The sequence below is a fragment of the Canis aureus genome, chromosome 16 (assembly GCF_053574225.1).
Source record: "Canis aureus isolate CA01 chromosome 16, VMU_Caureus_v.1.0, whole genome shotgun sequence".
NCBI classification, from domain to species: Eukaryota; Metazoa; Chordata; class Mammalia; order Carnivora; family Canidae; genus Canis; species Canis aureus.
The window spans coordinates 59,418,174-59,437,126 of NC_135626.1; the positions used below are offsets into that span (position 1 = coordinate 59,418,174).

General features: G+C 56.1%; 1 protein-coding gene across 2 annotated transcripts in view; it reads left to right on the forward strand.

Moving 5' to 3' along the window:
* Nucleotides 1–18,953, forward strand: part of MGAT5B (alpha-1,6-mannosylglycoprotein 6-beta-N-acetylglucosaminyltransferase B) — a 70,624-nt gene that overhangs the window by 20,122 nt on the left and 31,549 nt on the right. For both annotated transcript variants that reach the window (XM_077854376.1, XM_077854377.1), the window contains exons 4-8: nucleotides 6,254–6,369; nucleotides 6,877–6,950; nucleotides 7,945–8,115; nucleotides 8,906–9,070; nucleotides 9,923–10,092. In XM_077854376.1, the coding sequence (XP_077710502.1) occupies nucleotides 6,254–6,369; nucleotides 6,877–6,950; nucleotides 7,945–8,115; nucleotides 8,906–9,070; nucleotides 9,923–10,092 (696 nt within the window). The remainder of the gene's footprint in view (nucleotides 1–6,253; nucleotides 6,370–6,876; nucleotides 6,951–7,944; nucleotides 8,116–8,905; nucleotides 9,071–9,922; nucleotides 10,093–18,953) is intronic.

The following is an 18,953-nucleotide window of genomic DNA, read 5'->3' on the forward strand; positions in this document are numbered from 1 at the left end:
CCTAACCCCGGGCAGGTTCTCAGGGCCGTGGTGTCCCCAGAGAGGCAACGTGATGGGTCTGGGCCCACTGGGGCAGGGCACCTAGGAGCCCGTGGTGTGGGGGGCACCTGTTGGCTCTTTTCCTGTGTGACAAGAGCAGTGGTGGCCTCAGGAGGTGCCAGCGGATCCCGGGACATTGCTTCCCCTCTTCCCATTTCTGTCCTGTCGGCTCTTGGCCAACTTTGTGTCTCAGGCCGGCTCGGGCCACTCGGGCACGTTTGCTGGGAGACAGGGCAGGGCCTCTCCAGCCAGCGCCACGCGGGGTGGCCCTCAGGCCCGAGGACTGTGCCCTGGCTTCCAGCGGACTCTCGCGGAGCTGGCTGAAACAGCAGTGCTAATAGTTAATGATGACCAATAGTGAAAGCAGCTCCTCCAGCGGACGCTGGTTATGTACGTTGACCTTGACCAGCGGCCCAGTGAGATAAGGCCCACCCAGGCCTGTGATTCCCGGGTGAGGGAACTGGCTCAGGCAAGGAAAGGCCTGGCCCAGACGGCAGACCTGGAGGGGACGGGGCCCGGCCTGCATGGTCTGCATGGCCCTGTGGTCCTGAGAGCCGCGGCAACCATGTGACCACGCCACATTTGTCAGGGGTGACAAGGGACAAAGTCCCGTGATGCTTCGTGGAATGTCTGCCCAGCTGGGAGGGATGGTGGCACCCATCTGACCCAAAGTCCCGCTGGCCCTGAGAGCTCCTGATAATGCAGAAGGCCCCCTTCCTTCTTGCCCCTGCCTGGCAGCCGCAGCCTACAGGGTGGGGCCAAGAACCTCACCCTCCTCTTGCTGATCATGCCGTGGGGAGCCGTGGGGAGCCGTGGGGAGCCATGGGAGCTGCCAGGCCTTGCCAGGAGTAACCCGCTGCTACAGGGTGAAGGGCAAAGACGCCTCCGTGCAGAGCCTCTCCCAAATCTCTGGGTGGCCGTCTTCCCACCCACCCTGACGCGGCCCTGGGTCTCCCACTCCCACTCAGGCCGTGCCTCACAAGGCCATCGGGTCAGGCGCCTCTGGCTTGACCACCAAATGCACGCACCAAATATAAAACAGGAAAGGAATTAAAAATAAGCAACCAGTAGGGAGGATCAAAGAGCCCGCCATCACTTGCACCAGCAGCAGGGAGACAGGGTACTCAGCTGAGAAAGGCTGCGGGCATCTGTCCCCGAGGTCCCCCTGCCTTGCACCCACAATCCAAGGTCTGTACCCTGGTAACAGATCCTACGGGGTTAGGATTCGTGCTGACAGGGAGAAGCCTCCTGCTACAGCTCTTTCAGCCTTCGCCAGTAGCCGGGGGTGGGAGTGCGGGTGCAAAACCGTACTGAGGGGGACGCCTGGGTGGCTCAGCACGTTGAGCATCTGCCTTCATTCAGCTCAGGGTGTGACCCGGGGTCCCAGGATCGGGTCCCTCATCGGGCTCCCTGCATGGAGCCTGCTTCTCCCTCTGCCTGTGTCTCTGCCTCTCTCTCTCTGTGTCTCATGAATAAATAAAATGTTGAAAAAAAAAAAAAACACAATAAAACCATACTGAGGGGTCCACCCCCATGATGTCACTCCCTAGATCAAGGCCTTGGTCCTGAAGTCCTGCCCTCATGCCCACCCCTAGGCACAGACCCCTTGCAGGTGAACTGATAGCTGATTTTTCCACATAGTAGCCATGTGGCGCTGAGCAAGTAACTCAGCCTTGCTGGGCCTTGGTTTCCTCCTCTGTACAAAGGGCTGTTCAAAAGAACCATGATGTTGTCCAGAGAATTGTCTGGCGCCCCGCCGGTGGGAGCACCTTGACTTCCTGCTCTCCTCCCCTTCTTCACGCTTCCCCGGCCACGGCCCTGCTGTGGTCTGCCGTCTCCTGAGGCATCTATTTTCACTGTCAGTTTTTAAAGAGCACCCAGGGAGAGAGGGCTAATCATAGATTATTTGAAAATAGAAAGTACCGCACGGATGCTAAGTCCAGTTTAACACCAGTGACGCCGAGTCATTCTGTTTTGAACACGCTGAGCTTGGGAAATCAGACCGAAGCCACCTGCCCTCTTCAGAGCCCCCACTGGTGATGCTCCCCAGGAAACGCTTATCGTATGAACATCCTCCAAAAAGTGAAGTGCCTTGTTCTGTGGTCGGACACATGGTCCTTCCTTTGGGGGATGGAGTGGTGGCTGTGGCTGGGACATGAAAGCGTCTCGAGCATCTACTGAGTGTCTACTATATGCTGAGCATGTGGCCCTCGGCCTTGTGTCTCATCCTCGGAGGTAGTTGAGGTTCTTCAGCTGTTACAGGAGCTACGCCCCGGAGTTCAGACAGGTTAGGTAACTTGCCCAAGGTCACATAGCTGTCTGGTGGAGTCAGGATGTGAGTCCAGGACCTCTGACTCTGAAGCCCTCACTCTTCCCAATTTCTGAATAACATGGGGAGTCACCCACCCGGGGCTCGAGATGTCACGCGTGGTCTCCAGCTGCTCATCTCTGGTCAAAGTAGCTGCAGGCTCACTTGGGCTTCAGGGAGAGGAGCATGGGTTGGAGAGACGTTCCTGACACGGGGGCCCAGGAGAACCCAGACTGTCCTTTTGGGACGGTCTAAAACCCATTTCCCCTCAGTGCTGCAGACAGTGATACATCAATTTCCTAGGGCTGCCATAAAAAAAAAAAAAAAAAATGACCACAAACCGGATGGCTTAAAACAATAAAAATTATTTCCTCTCTCAGTTCTGGGGGCTGAAGTCTGCAATCCAGGCATCAGCGGGGCCTTGTTCCTTCTGAAGCCTCCAGGGATCCTTCCTTGCACACCCAGGTCCTTGCGGTCTCTGCCTCCGCCGTCCCATGGTGGCCTTCTGCAGCACGTCTTCCCGTGGCCTTCTCATGAGGACACCAGGGACTGCACTGAGGCCCCATCTCATTCAGCATGACCTCATCTCAACTAATTACATTTGCAAAGACCCTATTTCCAAATAAGGTCACATTTTGCGGTTCTTGGTGGATGTGAATCTGGGGGAGGGGGCGCGGGAGAGGCTACTCAGCCCAGCTCAGGGATGGAGCTCTGGGCATGTAGCCCATGCTGGGCAGTGCCAGGCTCCATCCAGAAGCACGTTCCTGTCCTTGAGGACGCAGGACTCGACTGGGGGATTCTTTTATTTCCTTTTTGTTTCTCTTTCAAAGATTTTATTTTGGGGGCACCTGGGTGGCTCAGTCAGTTAAGCATCTGCCTTTAGCTCAGGTCATGATCCTGGGGTCCTGGGATCAAGCTACTCAACAGAGGGAGCCTGCTTCTTCCTCTCCCTCTGCCCCTGCTTGTGTACTGTCTCTCACTCCCTCTCAAATATATAAAATCTAAAAAAAAAAAAAAAAAGATTTTATTTTTAAGTAATCTCTACACGCAGCGTGAGACTCCAGCCTACAACCCCAAGATCAACAGTCACGTGCTCTACCGACTGAGCCGGCCAGGAGCCCCAGGCCTCCAGGGGGTTGCAAGCCAGCCACTTGCCACCACAGCCCAGCATCTAGGGGGCTCGGAGGAGCGATCTGGCTCCCGAAGGGTGGATGGAGCAGAGCCTTGAGGGAGAGGCACCTTCCGGGAGGCCTAAAGTGGGGTGGGGTCCCTTTTAAAGTCCAGCAGGACCTGCGGGGGTCCTGCTCGATCCCTGACAAGGGTTGTTTGTGCCCTGGGGTCTCTGGTTAGAGGTTGTGGGGGCGGGCGTACCTGGCCCTTCCCTGCCCGGGAGCACCCCCTGAGCTCCTCGGCCACCCATGCTCAGCACCAGCCCTGACCCAGCAGCCACGAGCTTCTGGCCTCCCACACGGTGGCCACCTCCTGGTGTCGGCTGAACGTCCCTTCCGGGCAGAGGGGTGTCTGTCCTGTCCCCGCAGGTCAGCAGGGAAGGCAACTCCAGGAGGCTCCCTGGAACTGACTGCGGAGCCCAACCCAGACGTCAGGTCCTCGGGCTCCTTCTCTGCTTAAGGGGGGCATCCTCTGCGGGTACCTGTCACCACCACCACCCACCCCCCCCGCCAGGGGTGAAGCCTCCTGGTTCTTGAGAAGGAAATGATCTTAGACGTGTGGCCCCCCGCAGACTGCAGTGTGTAAACAGAACAGCAGCATGTCCCTGGTTTGAACTTTTCTTTTTTTTAAAGATTTTATTTATTTATTCATGAGAGACACACACACAGAGAGAGAGAGAGAGAGAGAGAGAGAAGCAGAGGGAGGAGCAGGCTCCATGCAGGGAGCCCGACGTGGGACTCGATCCTGGGTCTCCAGGATCACACCCTGGGCCGAAGGCAGGTGCTAAACCACTGAGCCACCCAGGGATCCCCTGGTTTGAACTTTTCACAGAGGACAGTGAGTGGGGGGAAAGTGTCTACAAAGGCTCCTTCGGGCTCAGAGGGTAGAGAAGAGCCGCCGGCCTGGCCCCAGCCCCTTCGGCCTTGGCATCAGCCACACCACGCCACCAGCAACAGCGGCCTCCGCGTGCAGGCCTACGTTTTTAGAGAATGACCATGAGGCACAGAGAGGCCAAGTGACTCGCCCAGGGTCACACAGCTCCTAAGAGGCGGATCTTCAGCTCTTTTTCTGGTTCACTGTAAAGGGCAATGCCCACCGCGCTCTTCCCCATGGCCTTCCTCGGCCACCTGAAGACCGAGGAGGACTGTTCCTATTCCCCTGCTGTCTGGGGACTCTGAGCAAAAGGAGCATCATCTTTTAGCCCCTCCCTCTTATCTGTAATCTAACAGAAGGCCAGTTGTGTCCTCCAGAAAGATAAGTCGACGCCTGAAGCCCGGTGCCTCTGAATGTGATCTGACTTGAAAATAGGCCTTGGCAGATGTGATCAGATTAAGACGGGGTCAACTGGATGGGGGGGGGGGGGGCTAGTCCAGTGACCGGGTCCCTGCACCATGGGAGAATCTGGACACGCACAGAAGGCCGAGTGATAGCACGCAGAGGCTGGGTGATGCGCCCAGAAGTTGGGGGAGTCTCCCTCGGGGCCCCCAGACGGAACCCACCCTGCTGACATGTTGATTTTGGACTTCCGGCCTCCAGAACTGCGAGAGGGTGAATTTGTGGTGCTGTTACGGTGGCCACAGGGAGCCGAGAGAGGCATGCCACCTTCCAGTAGTTTGGTTTTGAGAGAGTTGACGGGATTGAGTGTGTGTGTGTACATACATGTGTGTGCATCGAGGGCTCGTCTGCCCCTTCCTGCCACCCTCCCTGTGCCCATGTCTGCCTTGTCCCCACCTGTCTCCCACACCCTCTGGGGATGGGGCCACAGCTCGTCCTCTCCTTGCAGGAGGTGGCAGTAGTGGCGGGAGAGGAGGGTGGCCCGAGGGGACATGTGGACAGATCACCCGAGGGGACACCTCCTTCCTGTAATTCCCATTTTGTGGGGCAGTAAAGCCCCCGTCCTCATAACGGGGTAGATGGAGCTTAAACAGGGTGCGCAGAGCCCGAGGGCCGAGTGCGAAGGAACAGAATTAACGTGTCGGGGAGAGCAAGCGACGTGTGGAGGAAGCCCCCGCACGGCCGGAGTGGGGTCCATCTCCGCGCAGGCCTCTGCAATGAGATAAATCCTGCGGGTGGCGTCTCGTAAACTTCTCTGAGGGTTGAGTAGTAATCAACCGCAGGAAAGAAATTCTCCAAAAATAAAGGCAAGGCGAGTATTGGAGGGTGGAGGGCTGTGATGTTAGTGGCAGTAAATGTGTTTCAGATCCTGGGAGGGATTCATGCCCAGGAGCCCAACGATAATTTACTAGAGGCTTAATAGTTGGCAAGTCCCCAGGCTGCTTTGGGTGGAATTTATTTGGGCACAATGTAGCCCCTCCGGGAGGAAACAGAGAACCAGACTCGGGGCCGCGGGCCATGCCCGGGAAAGGGCCCCCATCGCCTGGGGGTCCCGGGCCAGGTCCCCTCCGGGCTCTGGCACGAGCCCCTCTGCTTGCTGTAGCCGCAGTCGTTGCCCCTTGGTGCGCGGGGGGCGCACACACGTGGGCATGAACGTGCAACATGCCTGGCCTGCGCGGCTGCGTGTGTCCCATGGATGGTTCGAGAATCCCCCGCCCCCCAGCCGGGGTGGAGCGTGCACACGCCTCCGCCTCCACGCCCAGCGCTGTCCGGCTCGGCGTTTCGGTTCATCCTGGGGCGGCCTCCGGGTGCCAGGAGCGCTGCCCGGCGGCTGCCCTCGCTCGTGCTCGTGCACCAGGGCCTCCCGAAGGCCACCGACTCCGCCCCGGCTTCTGTCCCTAGGTTTGCCCCCGGGGCCGGCCTCATGGAGCGGATCCAGGCCATCGCCCAGAACGTCTCGGACATCGCCGTGAAGGTGGACCAGATCCTGCGCCACAGCCTGCTCCTGCACAGCAAGGGTGGGGGCCCGGGCCCCTCTGCCCCTGGGAGGCCGGCGTGCGGGTGGCCCTGCCCGCTCCCCACAGCCGCTCTCCTGGCTCCTGCCTCAGGCTCTAAGCGGGGTGACTTGGGGTTCACCCCACCGTGACCTGCTCTGAGAAGTCCTGGAATCTCCAGGTGGCCCCTTCCATTTTTCTTGATGTGGGGAGCAGCAGACTGGGGGCCCCCCCAGAGGGTTACATTTGGGCAGGTGCTTGAGGTCTGCCTAGCGAGACCCTGGTCATAGCCATTCAAGCCAGCTCCTCGCTGGTTCCAAAGCCCGTGTGGAGGGTGGTGGCCAGTGGCAGAGGAGGGGAGGGAGCTCAGGCTTGGGGACCCCCTGGCAGGTGGCCTTTCAGGTGAGAAGACTCAAGGGAGAGGTGCTCCCGAGCTAACACCTCCCCCTGCAGACCAGGCCTCTCCCACCCGTCACTGGGCTCCTTGCTAGACCCAGGTCCTCAGCAAGCTGACCTTCTCTCCCCCTGCAGTGTCAGAAGGCCGGCGGGACCAGTGCGAGGCGCCCAGTGACCCCAAGTTCCCTGACTGCTCAGGGAAGGTGGAGGTGAGGCCCGGGGCTGAGGACGGGGGTAGAAGTGACCCAGGGGCAGCCTCCTCTTTGGGGACCCTGCCCCAGACTAGCTCTGAGGTTCTGCTCCTGGCAGGGATGTCTCTGCTAGTGAGGACTTCTCTGCCCGGCCCCCGGCCCCTGACCCTGGTACCCGCTGGCAGAGGCCAGCCTCAGTGGGGTGACCGCCTCTCTGCTTGGGCCGTCTGCCTGGCCCACCAACCCAAGTTACCTCGGATGATCATGTTTCAGGGTTTTCAGTAAACAGATTTCCTGCAAACAAACGGTTAATAACCCCTCCAGCAGCCTGTGTCCCAACACATTCAGACAAAGCCTAGATCTCTTGAGTGGGCCTGTCTCCCCATCCCTCCCCATCCTTGCAACCAGCTGGACTGAGATAGCTCCACCTCTGGGGGCTCCCTTCCAGGGGCCCATGGCTGCATGGAGCCCGTCCATCTGGGAATGCAGCCCACACCATAGAAGCCAGCTCCTCACTGGTTCTGAACCCCCTCAGAGGGTAGAGCAGTGGCCCCAGCAGGCCCCTTCTTCGGTGACATGTGGGGATCACTGTGGGCGGGGCCCGCTCTGGCTCCAGCCCTCCTGTCCTTGGAGGCTGCTCCTGACCTTGGCCTCAATGGAACCTGCTCCCAGTGGAGACCAGCCAGGCCCTGAGCTGCCGCGTCTCCCGCTGTTTGCCCTGGAGCTTTCCCTGAGTGTGTGGGGACCTGGCCTTATTTTCCCAGGGTCCTCCTCTTTCTGGGCCTGGGGAATGGTGGTCCTGTTCGGCCTTCCCTGAGGTTCCCAGTGACCAGGGCACAGGGCCGGGTCCAGTCTCTGTCTTCTCTGTTTCTGGCCCTTGCTGCATCTCTAAATGTGTGCCCCAGAGGCCCTGTCCTGAGGGACCGGGTCCCCAAGGACGTGCCTGCCAAGAGCCTGCCGGGGGGCGGGGGTTGGTGCCAGCACCCTGGTCCTAGGCTGGCCCTCTCCACAGTGGATGCGTGCCCGCTGGACCTCTGACCCCTGCTACGCCTTTTTCGGGGTGGACGGCACCGAGTGCTCCTTCCTCATCTACCTCAGCGAGGTTGAGTGGTTCTGTCCCCCACTGCCCTGGAGGAACCAGACGGCCACCCAGACGGCCCCCAAGCCCCTCCCCAAAGTCCAGGTAGGCCTGGGAAGTGGGTGGGCCCATGAGGGGCTGGTGGACAGGTCATCCGGCCTCCTCAGGCGGGGCATCCTTAAGAGACAGCAGGAGGACCCCTTTGCCCCTGGTAAAATGAGGCTGACCAGCTGTGCCTGGTGGGGGGCACGTCCCAGCCTGCCAGCCTGACTGTGCCGTCCCACCTTCTGGCGATGTTGCAGAACTCGGCCTACCTGAGGGGCCAGCTGGGGCCCTGGAGGCACCCCCTAAACGGACTAGAATAATAGTAACGATAGCTGTCGTTCCTGGAAGGCTTCCAGACACTTCATTTGTACGTAAACCTCCCAGCGGTCCCTTATGCGGCCACACAACAGATGGCGACTCTGAGGTCTAGGGAGTGCAGTTAATTTGTTCAGGGCATCCAGTTACTCCAGCTCCACTCAGGGGGCCCAGCCTCCCTGCCGTCCCAGCGCCAGCTCTGAGCAGCACCCTCGCGGCCTCCGTGTAGCACCTGAGACCCCTGGGAACTGTCATTGCTAACTACCCCCACCACACACATACACAAAAGGGCTCGGGACAGAAGGATGACCAGGGCTGGGCTGAGGCAGGCTTGGCTGGGGGGTTGGTGCTGGTGGGTGAGAGCAGGGCTCCCCGACTGTGGGGGCTGGCAGGCCCTTATACAGGGCAGGAGAAGCTAGAGTACGCCCCAGCCTCCCAGGGAGGGTGCCGGCCCCTGCCCCCAGGCAGCAGGTGACCATGGTGGCGCGGCTGCGGGGCTGAGGGCTGGAGAACCCATGTCTGGGCGCCCCTCCAGGCAGTTTTCCGGAGCAACCTGTCCCACCTCCTGGAGCTGATGGGCAGTGGAAAGGAGTCTCTAATCTTCATGAAGAAACGGACCAAGCGGCTCACGGCCCAGTGGGCGCTGGCTGCCCAGCGGCTGGCACGGAAGCTGGGAAGCGCCTGGAGGGACCAGAAGCAGGTACTACTTCTCTGTGCTTTCAGGTTGCTGAGCCCAGAGAGCTTAGGAAATGAGCTCAGGGCCCCAGGCCTCCAAGTGGGCACCGGGTCCGCCCTTGAAAAGGTTTTATGGAATTTATTTGGATTTCAGCTGGGGCAAGGGAGGCAGAGTCCAGGATAGATGCATGTGGTGGCCCTTGGCCCTTTTCAGGTTTGGGGTAGAATGACAAACCCTCCGCTCCACCACTTAGGGGCTCTGTGTTCTGTAGATGTCTTGTTCTATTCAGGCAGAAAAATCATGCCATTTGCCTGGAATATTGGGAATAATGTAGCCTGTTTGCGGGAGGTTGTAGGTTCATCCATCCATCTGTCCACCTACCCATCCATCTACCCATCTGTCCATCTACCCATCTATTCACCCACCCATCCATCCACCCATCTATCCATCTACGCATCTATCCATCCACCCATCTCTCCATTCACATCCATCCATCTGTCCACCCACCCATCCATCATCCATCCATCCATCCATCCATCCATCCATCCATCCAATAAATATTTACCTGACTTTCACATCACCTGTTTATTTCTTTCAGAGTCCCTCTCATTTCATGAATATATCTCTTGTCTGTGTTTACTGTTGTCTACCTCTTCCATCTGGAACGTAAGCGCCTTGAAGGCGGGACGTGACCATCTTGTTCACTTTGATCCCCAGTGCCCAGTGTGGTCACTCTGCCTCTTGGTCCCCCTGCTGATGCCAGAAAGCGCCTGCCCAGGCCCAGCCTGGAGACAGCGACCGCTGCTGGCCGGGTCTCCCTGGGGGTGGCAGGGCAAGTGCTACTGCTCCTCCACGCTGACCCTGTGTCCTCCCCAGATCCTCGTTCACATCGGCTTCCTGACGGAGGAGTCTGGTGACGTCTTCAGCCCAAGGGTGCTAAAGGGCGGGCCTCTGGGGGAGATGGTGCAGTGGGCAGACATCTTGGCCACTCTCTATGTCCTGGGCCATGGCCTGCGGATCACAGTGTCCCTGAAGGAGCTGCAGAGGTGAGTGCCGGGGGAGGGGAGGGGAGGAAGGGGAAGCTGTCTCCCAGGAGCCCCTGCTCCACCTGCAGGGCCCTGGGAGGCTTCCTGTGGTATACAGTGGATAGTGACATTCCTAATTTCCTCCTCCTCCTCCACATTGGTACCTGGTCATGTTTGGGATGCACCAAGGAGGCATATTTGCATGGTGCTGTTCAAAGGTCCGTGTCTCCATCTTGGGCCAACAGGTGTCCCAGCATTTGCACTCAGTGGCTGACAAATATTGGTGTGGGGAATTGAGCCGTGTCATGTAGATGGTGTCTTATATGCCTGCCATCCTGGTGGAGCCTTGGGGGTTTTCTTCTGGAACTGGCTCCTTCCTGGGCCTATTCTGGGGGCTGGTAAGACCTGCACGGTGGTGAGGTGGGCCTATGATGCCTGTCCCTTCCCCGACGCTTCCCTTTCCAGAGTCCCCCTGATGTTCTTGCAGGTGGGAAATGGTGACGAGAGGGTGTGGGATTGTGTGTGTGTGTGTGCGTGTGTGTGGGTGTGTGTGCATGCCTGCATGCAAGTCTGATTAGGTTTAACTGCTGCATTTTTGGGATATAGAAATATAGACCGTTTTCCTTCATTTATTTATCATTTCTTCTATGATATTTGATACACACAAAAATGTCTGTAACAGATGTTATTACGAAGTGTTAGGATGGGGTTCTCCCATGATTCTGTGATCCAATCTAAAGAAAAAATATTCCCAGGACTCTTGTGTCCACCTGGTGCCCCTTCTCTCATGAATCCCTCTGCTTCCCCCTAGAGGAAACTTGCAACTTGGATTTTGTGTTTATTATTTCTTTGTTTTTACATCAGATTTTTTTTCTTTTGTTTTCATACTCAGGTTTATTCATAAATAGTATATGGTTTAGTTTTATTTGCTTTGGGCCTTGTGTCAATGGCATCTACTGTATGTAATGCTTGAGACTTGCTTTCTTCACCCACTATTATGTTTCAAAGATTCATCCATGTTGTTCCATGGGGCCCTCTTTTGTTCAATTTCACTGCTGTATGAGATTTCATTATATGGATGGTCCATAATTATTTTCCAGTGTTTACACTGTGGGCATGTTCTCCCTGCTTTTGTAAGTTGTTTTGAGTGATGCTATGGTAGATGTTCTTGTACATGGGGTACCTGTGTCACAGTTTCTCCTGGGTGTAGACTGAGTTTCTCTTCAGTATAAAGTGTACAATTGCCGGAACTGATGTTGTGTGAAAATTCAGCTTTGTAAGGTAATGCCAGTTGTTTTCCTGAGTGATGGCCCAATTTAGCCCCGCTCATTGGAGATTCCCAGTGGCCAGGTTGTCACCCATATGTAGGGGTATTAGATTTCCTAATTGAGGGTGTCGGGTGGTGTCATGATACCTTGTTAGGTTCTTAACTTGCATTTCCTGGACAACTATTGAAGCTGAGCATTCTGTCATTTACTTATCCTTCTCTCCTCTTGATGAAATGCCCACTCATGTCATCTGCCCATCTTTCTGCTTGGTCGTGTATGTTTTCTTTTTTTTTTTTTTTTTTTTCGTGTATGTTTTCTTTATTGAGTTGTAGATGTTCTTTATATATGATGGATATAAAGCCCATGCAATTTATATCTTTTTAAAAATATTCTGCTAATTTGTGGCTTGTCTTTGTCATTTCTTTCTCCACCCCACTCCCTGGTGGAGCCCAAGGAACAGAAGCCTTAATTTAATGTAATTAAAGCCAGTGATCTTTTTCTTTTTCTTTATGGTTAGGGGTTTGTGCTTTGTGGATTTCTATTCCTCTTTCTCATAAGACATGACTAAGAAAGGCCCCAGAGTTGTTGCCTACAAATCGACTTTTCTTCACCAGCCTATTAACTTACTCTGAGGGTGGTTTTCTTTTTTTTTCTTTTTCTCTTTTTTTTAAGATTTTATTTATTTATTCATGAAAGACACACACACACACACACACACACACACACAGAAAGAGAGAGAGAGAGAGAGAGGCAGAGACAAAGGCAGAGGGAGAAGCAGGCTCCATGCAGAGAGCCTGATGTGGGACTCGATCCTGGGACTCCAGGATCACACCCTGAGCCGAAGGCAGGCGCCAAACTGCTGAGCCACCCAGAGATTCCCTGAGGGTGGTTTTCAAGCTAAAATGTCATTCTTGTCCAGAGCCCACCCATCATCTTGATGGTCTGTTGCTTCTAGATGTCTCTCTCTGATCAGCATTTTGTCCTGGCCATGAATGCTGGTGCTCCATAGCACAGGAGTGTTGGAGAGAGGATGATGCTGATGGGGACAAAGCCATTGACAGTCTTAGGTCAGCGTGGTCTTGGACAGCTACTCAGCCCCTGCAGTTTTCCCCTGCAACCTGGAGCCTGCCAGTAAATCAAGGAGTGCTTCTCATGACCTTGATCGGAGGGCAGTACTAGGACCAGCTGTATTGAGTAGGGGGAGACCACTAAATAACCTACTGGTTTGAAGGTTTTTATGCCCATGGCTTGCAATTCACACCACTGGAGTCATTCTTATAGGCTGATGAACTTTTCCAGTAGGCCTAGGAAAGTTGAAAAGTGTCTTCAGAGAGGAACAGTATATAGAGAAGGAGAAGGTGACAGGGAGTAATGATGGGCTGCACGATTGTGGCAGTATTGGGAAGCACAATCCCAGATTGCAGGCAGTGGGTTCTGGGGGAAGAGGTACCACCTGGGAAGAGAAACACCCCCTCCCAAATCTGGCTGAATGTCCCCCCAGTGGGAAGGACCTGGGTGGGGAGCTGTCCCCGAGTGCTGGTGCTAAACCCGTAGATGAGCTTCTCAGCGCTGGGAAAGGGAACCAGCATGTCCCTCACTGTGGCTCTCACCCTGGTGGCATTTTATCGTCAGACCAAGCTGTTCACATTGTGCAGGCCACTTCAGGGCTGTGTGTGCCCACTCGCCACCCGCCAGCACACATTGCTGCTCACCCCCAGCTCCTTCTGAACAGAAGACATAGATGCATCAACACTGTGGAGCAGAATGCTGCTAATGTTTGCAAATGATGAAAAGAACCATCTTTGCCTGGCCTTGAAACTTCCTACAGGAAAGTCAAATGGGGGGATGATGGTGGTGGTAAGGAGGAGGAAGGAGAAAAAGGACCCAGTGTCTTGGAAGTCAAAGAAGTCTTGGGCAGTTTGTGGATGACACAGTCAAGGGCTGTGGGTAGTCGTGAGCCAGACCTGCCTAGGGCAGAGCAGCAAGCAAGGGTCTAGGGGCTCTTGTCCCCTACGTTACCAGAGACCCCAAGATGCAGTGGGAAGACTCCTGGACATGAAGTCTGTCTGGACTCGTCATCCCAGGCTCTGCCACACACACAAAGTCCCCCGTGAGTGTGGAGCATCCTATCAGCATTGCTGACACCTTGACCTGCCTCAAAGATTAGATGAATTCATGTTTATCAAACGGTGTTCAGCTTGATTCCTCCCTCCTGGCTGTGCATCTTCTGGGGCCAGAGACATGAGAACTTCTTTCCTTTACTGCTCCCTGAGGGAAGGCCTCTCCCATGCATTTGTGACGGCCCAACAACCACGCTGAGAGAATCATCCTTTCATGAGAGAGCAAGTATTTGACAAGTCTCCTTAAGAGATGGGAGTTTAACTCAGTTGCTCTGCTTCTCAACCCATGCTGGGGTATCTCCCCTCAGTCTTTATCCTGAGTCCTTACCTGCCCAGAGCACTTCCTCCTCTGGCCACTTCTTGGGCCTGGCACTGAGCCTATGTTTGCTGAGGCTGCCATTGCTCATAACAGGGCCAGAGCAGTGAAGGGGGAGGTCACTGCACTGAGGAGGTCTTGAAAGTGAGGCCCTAGTGTAAAGTATCAAGATCTCAAATACCTCCTGCTGCCTTTTATTTCACTACATACACGGACCCACATGTATTCACACATGTGCATGCGTGTATGCCCCAGCGTACAACCACATATGCACGCCCATGCCTGTGTGCACAGCTCATGCACGTATACACACATGCACATTTCTATGCATAGGTTCATACCACCACACACAGGCGAACACACCCTTGCACATGTGCACGCACACACCCCTGTGCACAACATGCAGCACACTACACATGCATGCACAGGTGCGTGCACACACACACATTCACACACCCCGCAGAGACTCCATATCCTCCGGCCAACATGTCACTTCATGCCAGACTCATGTGGGTCTGAAATTCCCAGAAGCAGGGGCTCCGGGGAGAGGTTATCTCATCTCTGATTTGCAGTTTGTTAAATGGGCAGGCCCAGGACTGTGCTCAGACAGCTCTGTCCTTGGTCCCCAGTGGGGTGTAGGTGCAAGTGAATGCTCTTGCTCAGACAGGGCAGAGCTGTTGTAAACAGCCCAGACACCCCAGGGAATAGCCTCATGAAGGGGCTTTCTAAATCTGTTATCAGAAACAATTTTGAAACAACTAAAAGGATAAAAACAGAAAAAAGAAAACCACCTTCCCCGGGAGACGTAATACAGTTATGTCTACAAAATTAAGAGCATCAGCTGTGGTTGGAATACATTTCAGGTGGGGATTCTTACCCTCCCACCCCCCACCCCTCTGGCTGCAGAGCAGCCTTAGAAAATGTACCAACATTTGGGCCTATTCTTGGTGTGTCTATTTAATTGGTCTGGGGGAGATGAGTGGCTCCAAGTATCAAGTTCTCGAAGCTCCCAAGGTGATCTAATGAGCAGTGAAGGTTGACAAGTGGAAAAGGTGGGGCTGTGGCTTTTCTGAGCCTCCCCTGAAGTTCCCCACCGCCAGGATCTGGGCTGCTGTGGGGTTGGGACATTGACCTTCATGGCTTGTTCACAAGAGCTGTCCTCTGTCTCCAGTGCAGGTCCCGAGGGCAGGGTGAGGGCCTGAGGTTCAGGCTCAGGTCCCTAGAAGACTAGTCAAAAGCGTGTGCAGATTCCTCCCAGGCTCACATATGCATACCTGAAAGCCCCCCGTGATACCCTCGGTTGCAGGGGTGGGCTGAGGAGGCACCCCTTGGAAGTGGCCCCGATGGCGGGGCCTCTCATGCCTCACCCACGGCATCAGGTGGGAACCTGCTGACCCAGAATGTCCCTCGTTTCATGCCCTCTCTTGGATGTACTTTGCCCCTGTGACAGATGGAGATCAGGGCCGTGAGCTCCTCGAGCTCATTCTGCCAGGACCACCCCAATGCGACCTAAATGTGGGCCTTCCCTTCCAACAGAGATTTCAATCCAGATGTGTGTCAGTTGGCTGGGGCAGCTGGAACAAAGCGCCACACACTGGGTGCGTAAACAACAGACATGGGTTGTCTCACAACCTGGAGGCCAAAATGCCAAGATTGAGGTGTCAGTAGGGTTGTTCCTTCTGGGGCTGTGAGGGAGAATCTGTCAGACTGTCCCCTGGCTTCTGGTGGTTTGCTGGTGACCCGTGATGTTCATTGGCTTGTGAAGCATCATCCCACTCTCTGTCCTCGCCTTCACGTGGCCTTCTCTCTGTGTATGTGTCTGTGTCCAGCGTTCCCCCCTCTTCTAAGAGCGCCAGTCACAGTGGATTAGGACACATCCTAATGGCCTTATTTCAATTTGATGACCTCTTTAACGGCCCCATCTCCAGATAAAGCCACATTCTGAGATACTAGGGCTTAGGACTCCAACATGAATTCTAGGGGGGACGTGGTGCAACCCATAACAAGATGGTGACCGACTGAGCCTGGAAAGGAGTCACGGGCAGAAATCCCATTGGACACACTCGTGGCGTGGCTGTGGGCTCTGCAGGGAGGAGGAGAATCATCCGGGTCACCTCACCTCCCAGCCTTAGGGAGCCATTCCTTGTGGGCAGCACCTGGTTACCTGGGAAGTAGGTCAATGAGATGTGAAGGCGATCCCAATTGGGAGTCGCGGCGTGGCTTCTGTGACAGAGCGCCTTCCTGGTCTGGCTAAATGACCCGCGTGGGGAAGGGAACGGGACAGAGATGCTGCCGCTTGGATGCGGTTTGTCACAGATGTTCACGGCAGATGTCTTCACCACTGACTAAGCAACAAGGCTGGACGGATGAGCCGCTTTTCTCTGCTCCTCGTGTTTTGGTGTTTTAATTAACCAGCTCACTGGAGTGATGTTTGGGGTAATGCGTAGAGCCCACATCTAGTTTTGTGGCTGCAGGATGTTTCCCGGGGCGAGGGGTGCTGGGCAAGGGCCTGGAGGGGGCCTCACAGCACCATCGCGCTACTGCGCTCCCGGGGAGGGGAAGCGGGGCCAGAGCCTCCATGGGCTGCACCTGCACCTGCCTCCGTCCTCCTGAATGCCCAGTCCTCCTTGGGTATTTTATTTATGTATTTATTTATGTATTTATTTATTTATTATTATTTTTTAAAAGTTGATTGATTTGACAGAAAGAGCACAAGCAGGGGGAGCGGCGGGCAGGGGCAGAGGGAAAAGCAGACTCCCCCGCCCCGAGCAGGGAGCCGGACGCGGGGCTTGATCCCAGGACTCTGGGATCATGACCTGAGCCGAAGGCAGAGCTTCACCGACTGAGCCACCCCAGTGCCCCAACCAGGGACATTTTGAATTAAGCCTTTCCCTTCCTCCCTGGCCAGAATCGGCCGTGCTCATTAATTTTATTTGCATAATTTCAAGCATCATTAATAGTACATGGCATGAGGAAAAATTACCGAGCTCTTCCTCCATCCATGAGTGAAATTGGGTTTAGTCGAAAATTAGTTGACTTAACTGGCAAATGATGAAAGCTTGAGAGGAGAATGTTTAAATAGGAGGACGAGGAGGGGCAACGCTTGGCCGTCAAGCACGGGGACTTGGTGGAAATCAATCTTCTGGCTTTTTTGTTTGATCAGCATTGTTGTTGTCTGAGGGAAATGCTGGGGAGGGTCCCCCGAGAATGAGGGAGGCAGGGCCCACGTCCCCACAGCCCCGTCCCTGCGAGCAGCCCAGGCCTCTGGGAGCCAGGTGGGGCAGGCCTCAGGGCGCTACCGGCTCTGACCGGCTCTGACTGGCTCTGACTGGCCTGAACCGGGCCGAACTAGCCGGCCCAGCACAGCCCCCCGTGACTGGCCGCGATTCTCTGAGGGGAGAAGAAGAGAACACACAGGGAAGGCCTGGAATTTGGGTTCAGACCCGCCGAAGCAGAGGCGCCCGTGTGGAGGCTCCTGTGTGAGGGGCCGCGGCTCGGCAGGGCGATGGTGCATCGGCGGGTGGTGTCACTGAACGCAAGTGTGATTAAGCTGCCAAGCTACGGGAGGCCTGGGAGCAAAGCCTTACTGAATGGCAACAGCGAAAGGCCTGTTGGGGAAAGAGGTTCTGGCAGAGGAGACGGGAGTGGCCAGGAGGGCTTGGAGCCATGGGCACCCATGGAGAAGATGCCTCTAGAAGGAGGGTGTGGCCAGTGATGGCAGATGCTCACCAGAAGGAGACTGAAAATTGCCCAACAAGGCTGGCCACGTGAAAATCGTTGTTGACCCTAGAAAGACTCAGTTTGGTAGAGCTGTGGGGACACACGACAGAGATAGGTGGGCTGTAGGCCGAGGGGGAGGCTGCTGAGGTAGCAGCAAGTGTGAGGAGAAGCCTTGGCCTCTGCGGGGAGTGTGGCTGTGAGGGGAGCCCGCTGTGAGGGGAGCAGAGGCCATGAGGGGAGCCCGCTGTGAGGGGAGCAGGGGCAGGCAACAGCGGAAACACAGGGAGGTGTGTGAGCTTCCCGGGCTGCCCAAACCAAGTACCACAAAGTCGGTTATTGTGTCAGGGTTGTGGAGGCCGGACGTCTGCCTCCTGCCTCGCTCCGCCCCTGGCTGGCCGCTCCGGAGGGGAGGCCGGAGGGGAGGCCGTGAGGAGAACCTGCCCGAGCCCGCTCGCTCTCCTAGCCTTGGTGCCGCGGTGGGCCTCAGCTCCTCGGTGGCCTCCCTCTCCTGTGCCTTGAGGCCGCCTTCCCCGCGTGTGCCTGGGCGCCAGCCGCTCTGACAGAGACACCCCCTCCTGGGTGCGGGCCCAACGTAACGACCTCATCTTAGCCTCCTCCTCTGCAAAGACTTATTTCCAATAAGGTCACATTCCCGGGTCCTGGGGTTTGGACTTCCACGTTTCGGGGGAACACAGCTCACCCCATAGCAGGCGCGCTTGTTTACCTTCCAAGGCGGGAGAGCGTAGGCCTGTTTAAATGCTCTCCCGAAGGAGCCGGAAAAGGGAGCAGCTGAAGGCACAGGAAGGGGTAGCGTGGTGCTGGCGGCCCCAGAGGATGACTCCAGAGGACGACTCCAGAGGATGACCCCAGAGGACGACTCCAGAGGATGACCCCAGAGGACGACTCCAGAGGATGACCCCAGAGGACGACCCCAGAGGATGACCCCAGAGGATGACCCCAGAGGACAACCCTAGAGGATGACCCCAGAGGACGACCCCAGAGGACGACCCCAGAGGACGACCCCAGAGGACGACCCCAGAGGATGACCCCAGAGGACGACCCCAGAGGATGACCCCAGAGGACGACCCCAGAGGACAACCCCAGAGGACGACCCCAGACGATGACCCCAGAGGACGACCCCAGAGGACGACCCCAGACGATGACCCCAGAGGACGATCCTAGAGGACGACCCCAGAGGATGACCCCAGAGGATGACCCCAGAGGATGACCCCAGGAAGGGAAGAGCACAGGCCGGGGCTGGGGCTGCCCAGGGCTGGGGCTGCCCAGGGTGGCGACTGTGAGGACAATGGACAAGACAGACACACCCCCGGCTCCGCCCGGATTTGTGATGTGCTATCCCTTGGGGGGAGGAAAGAAAAAATTTGAACCAAATATGGCAAAATGTTAAGACTTAACGAGGCTGGGAAGGAGGAACACAGGGTATTCATTATGTCATTA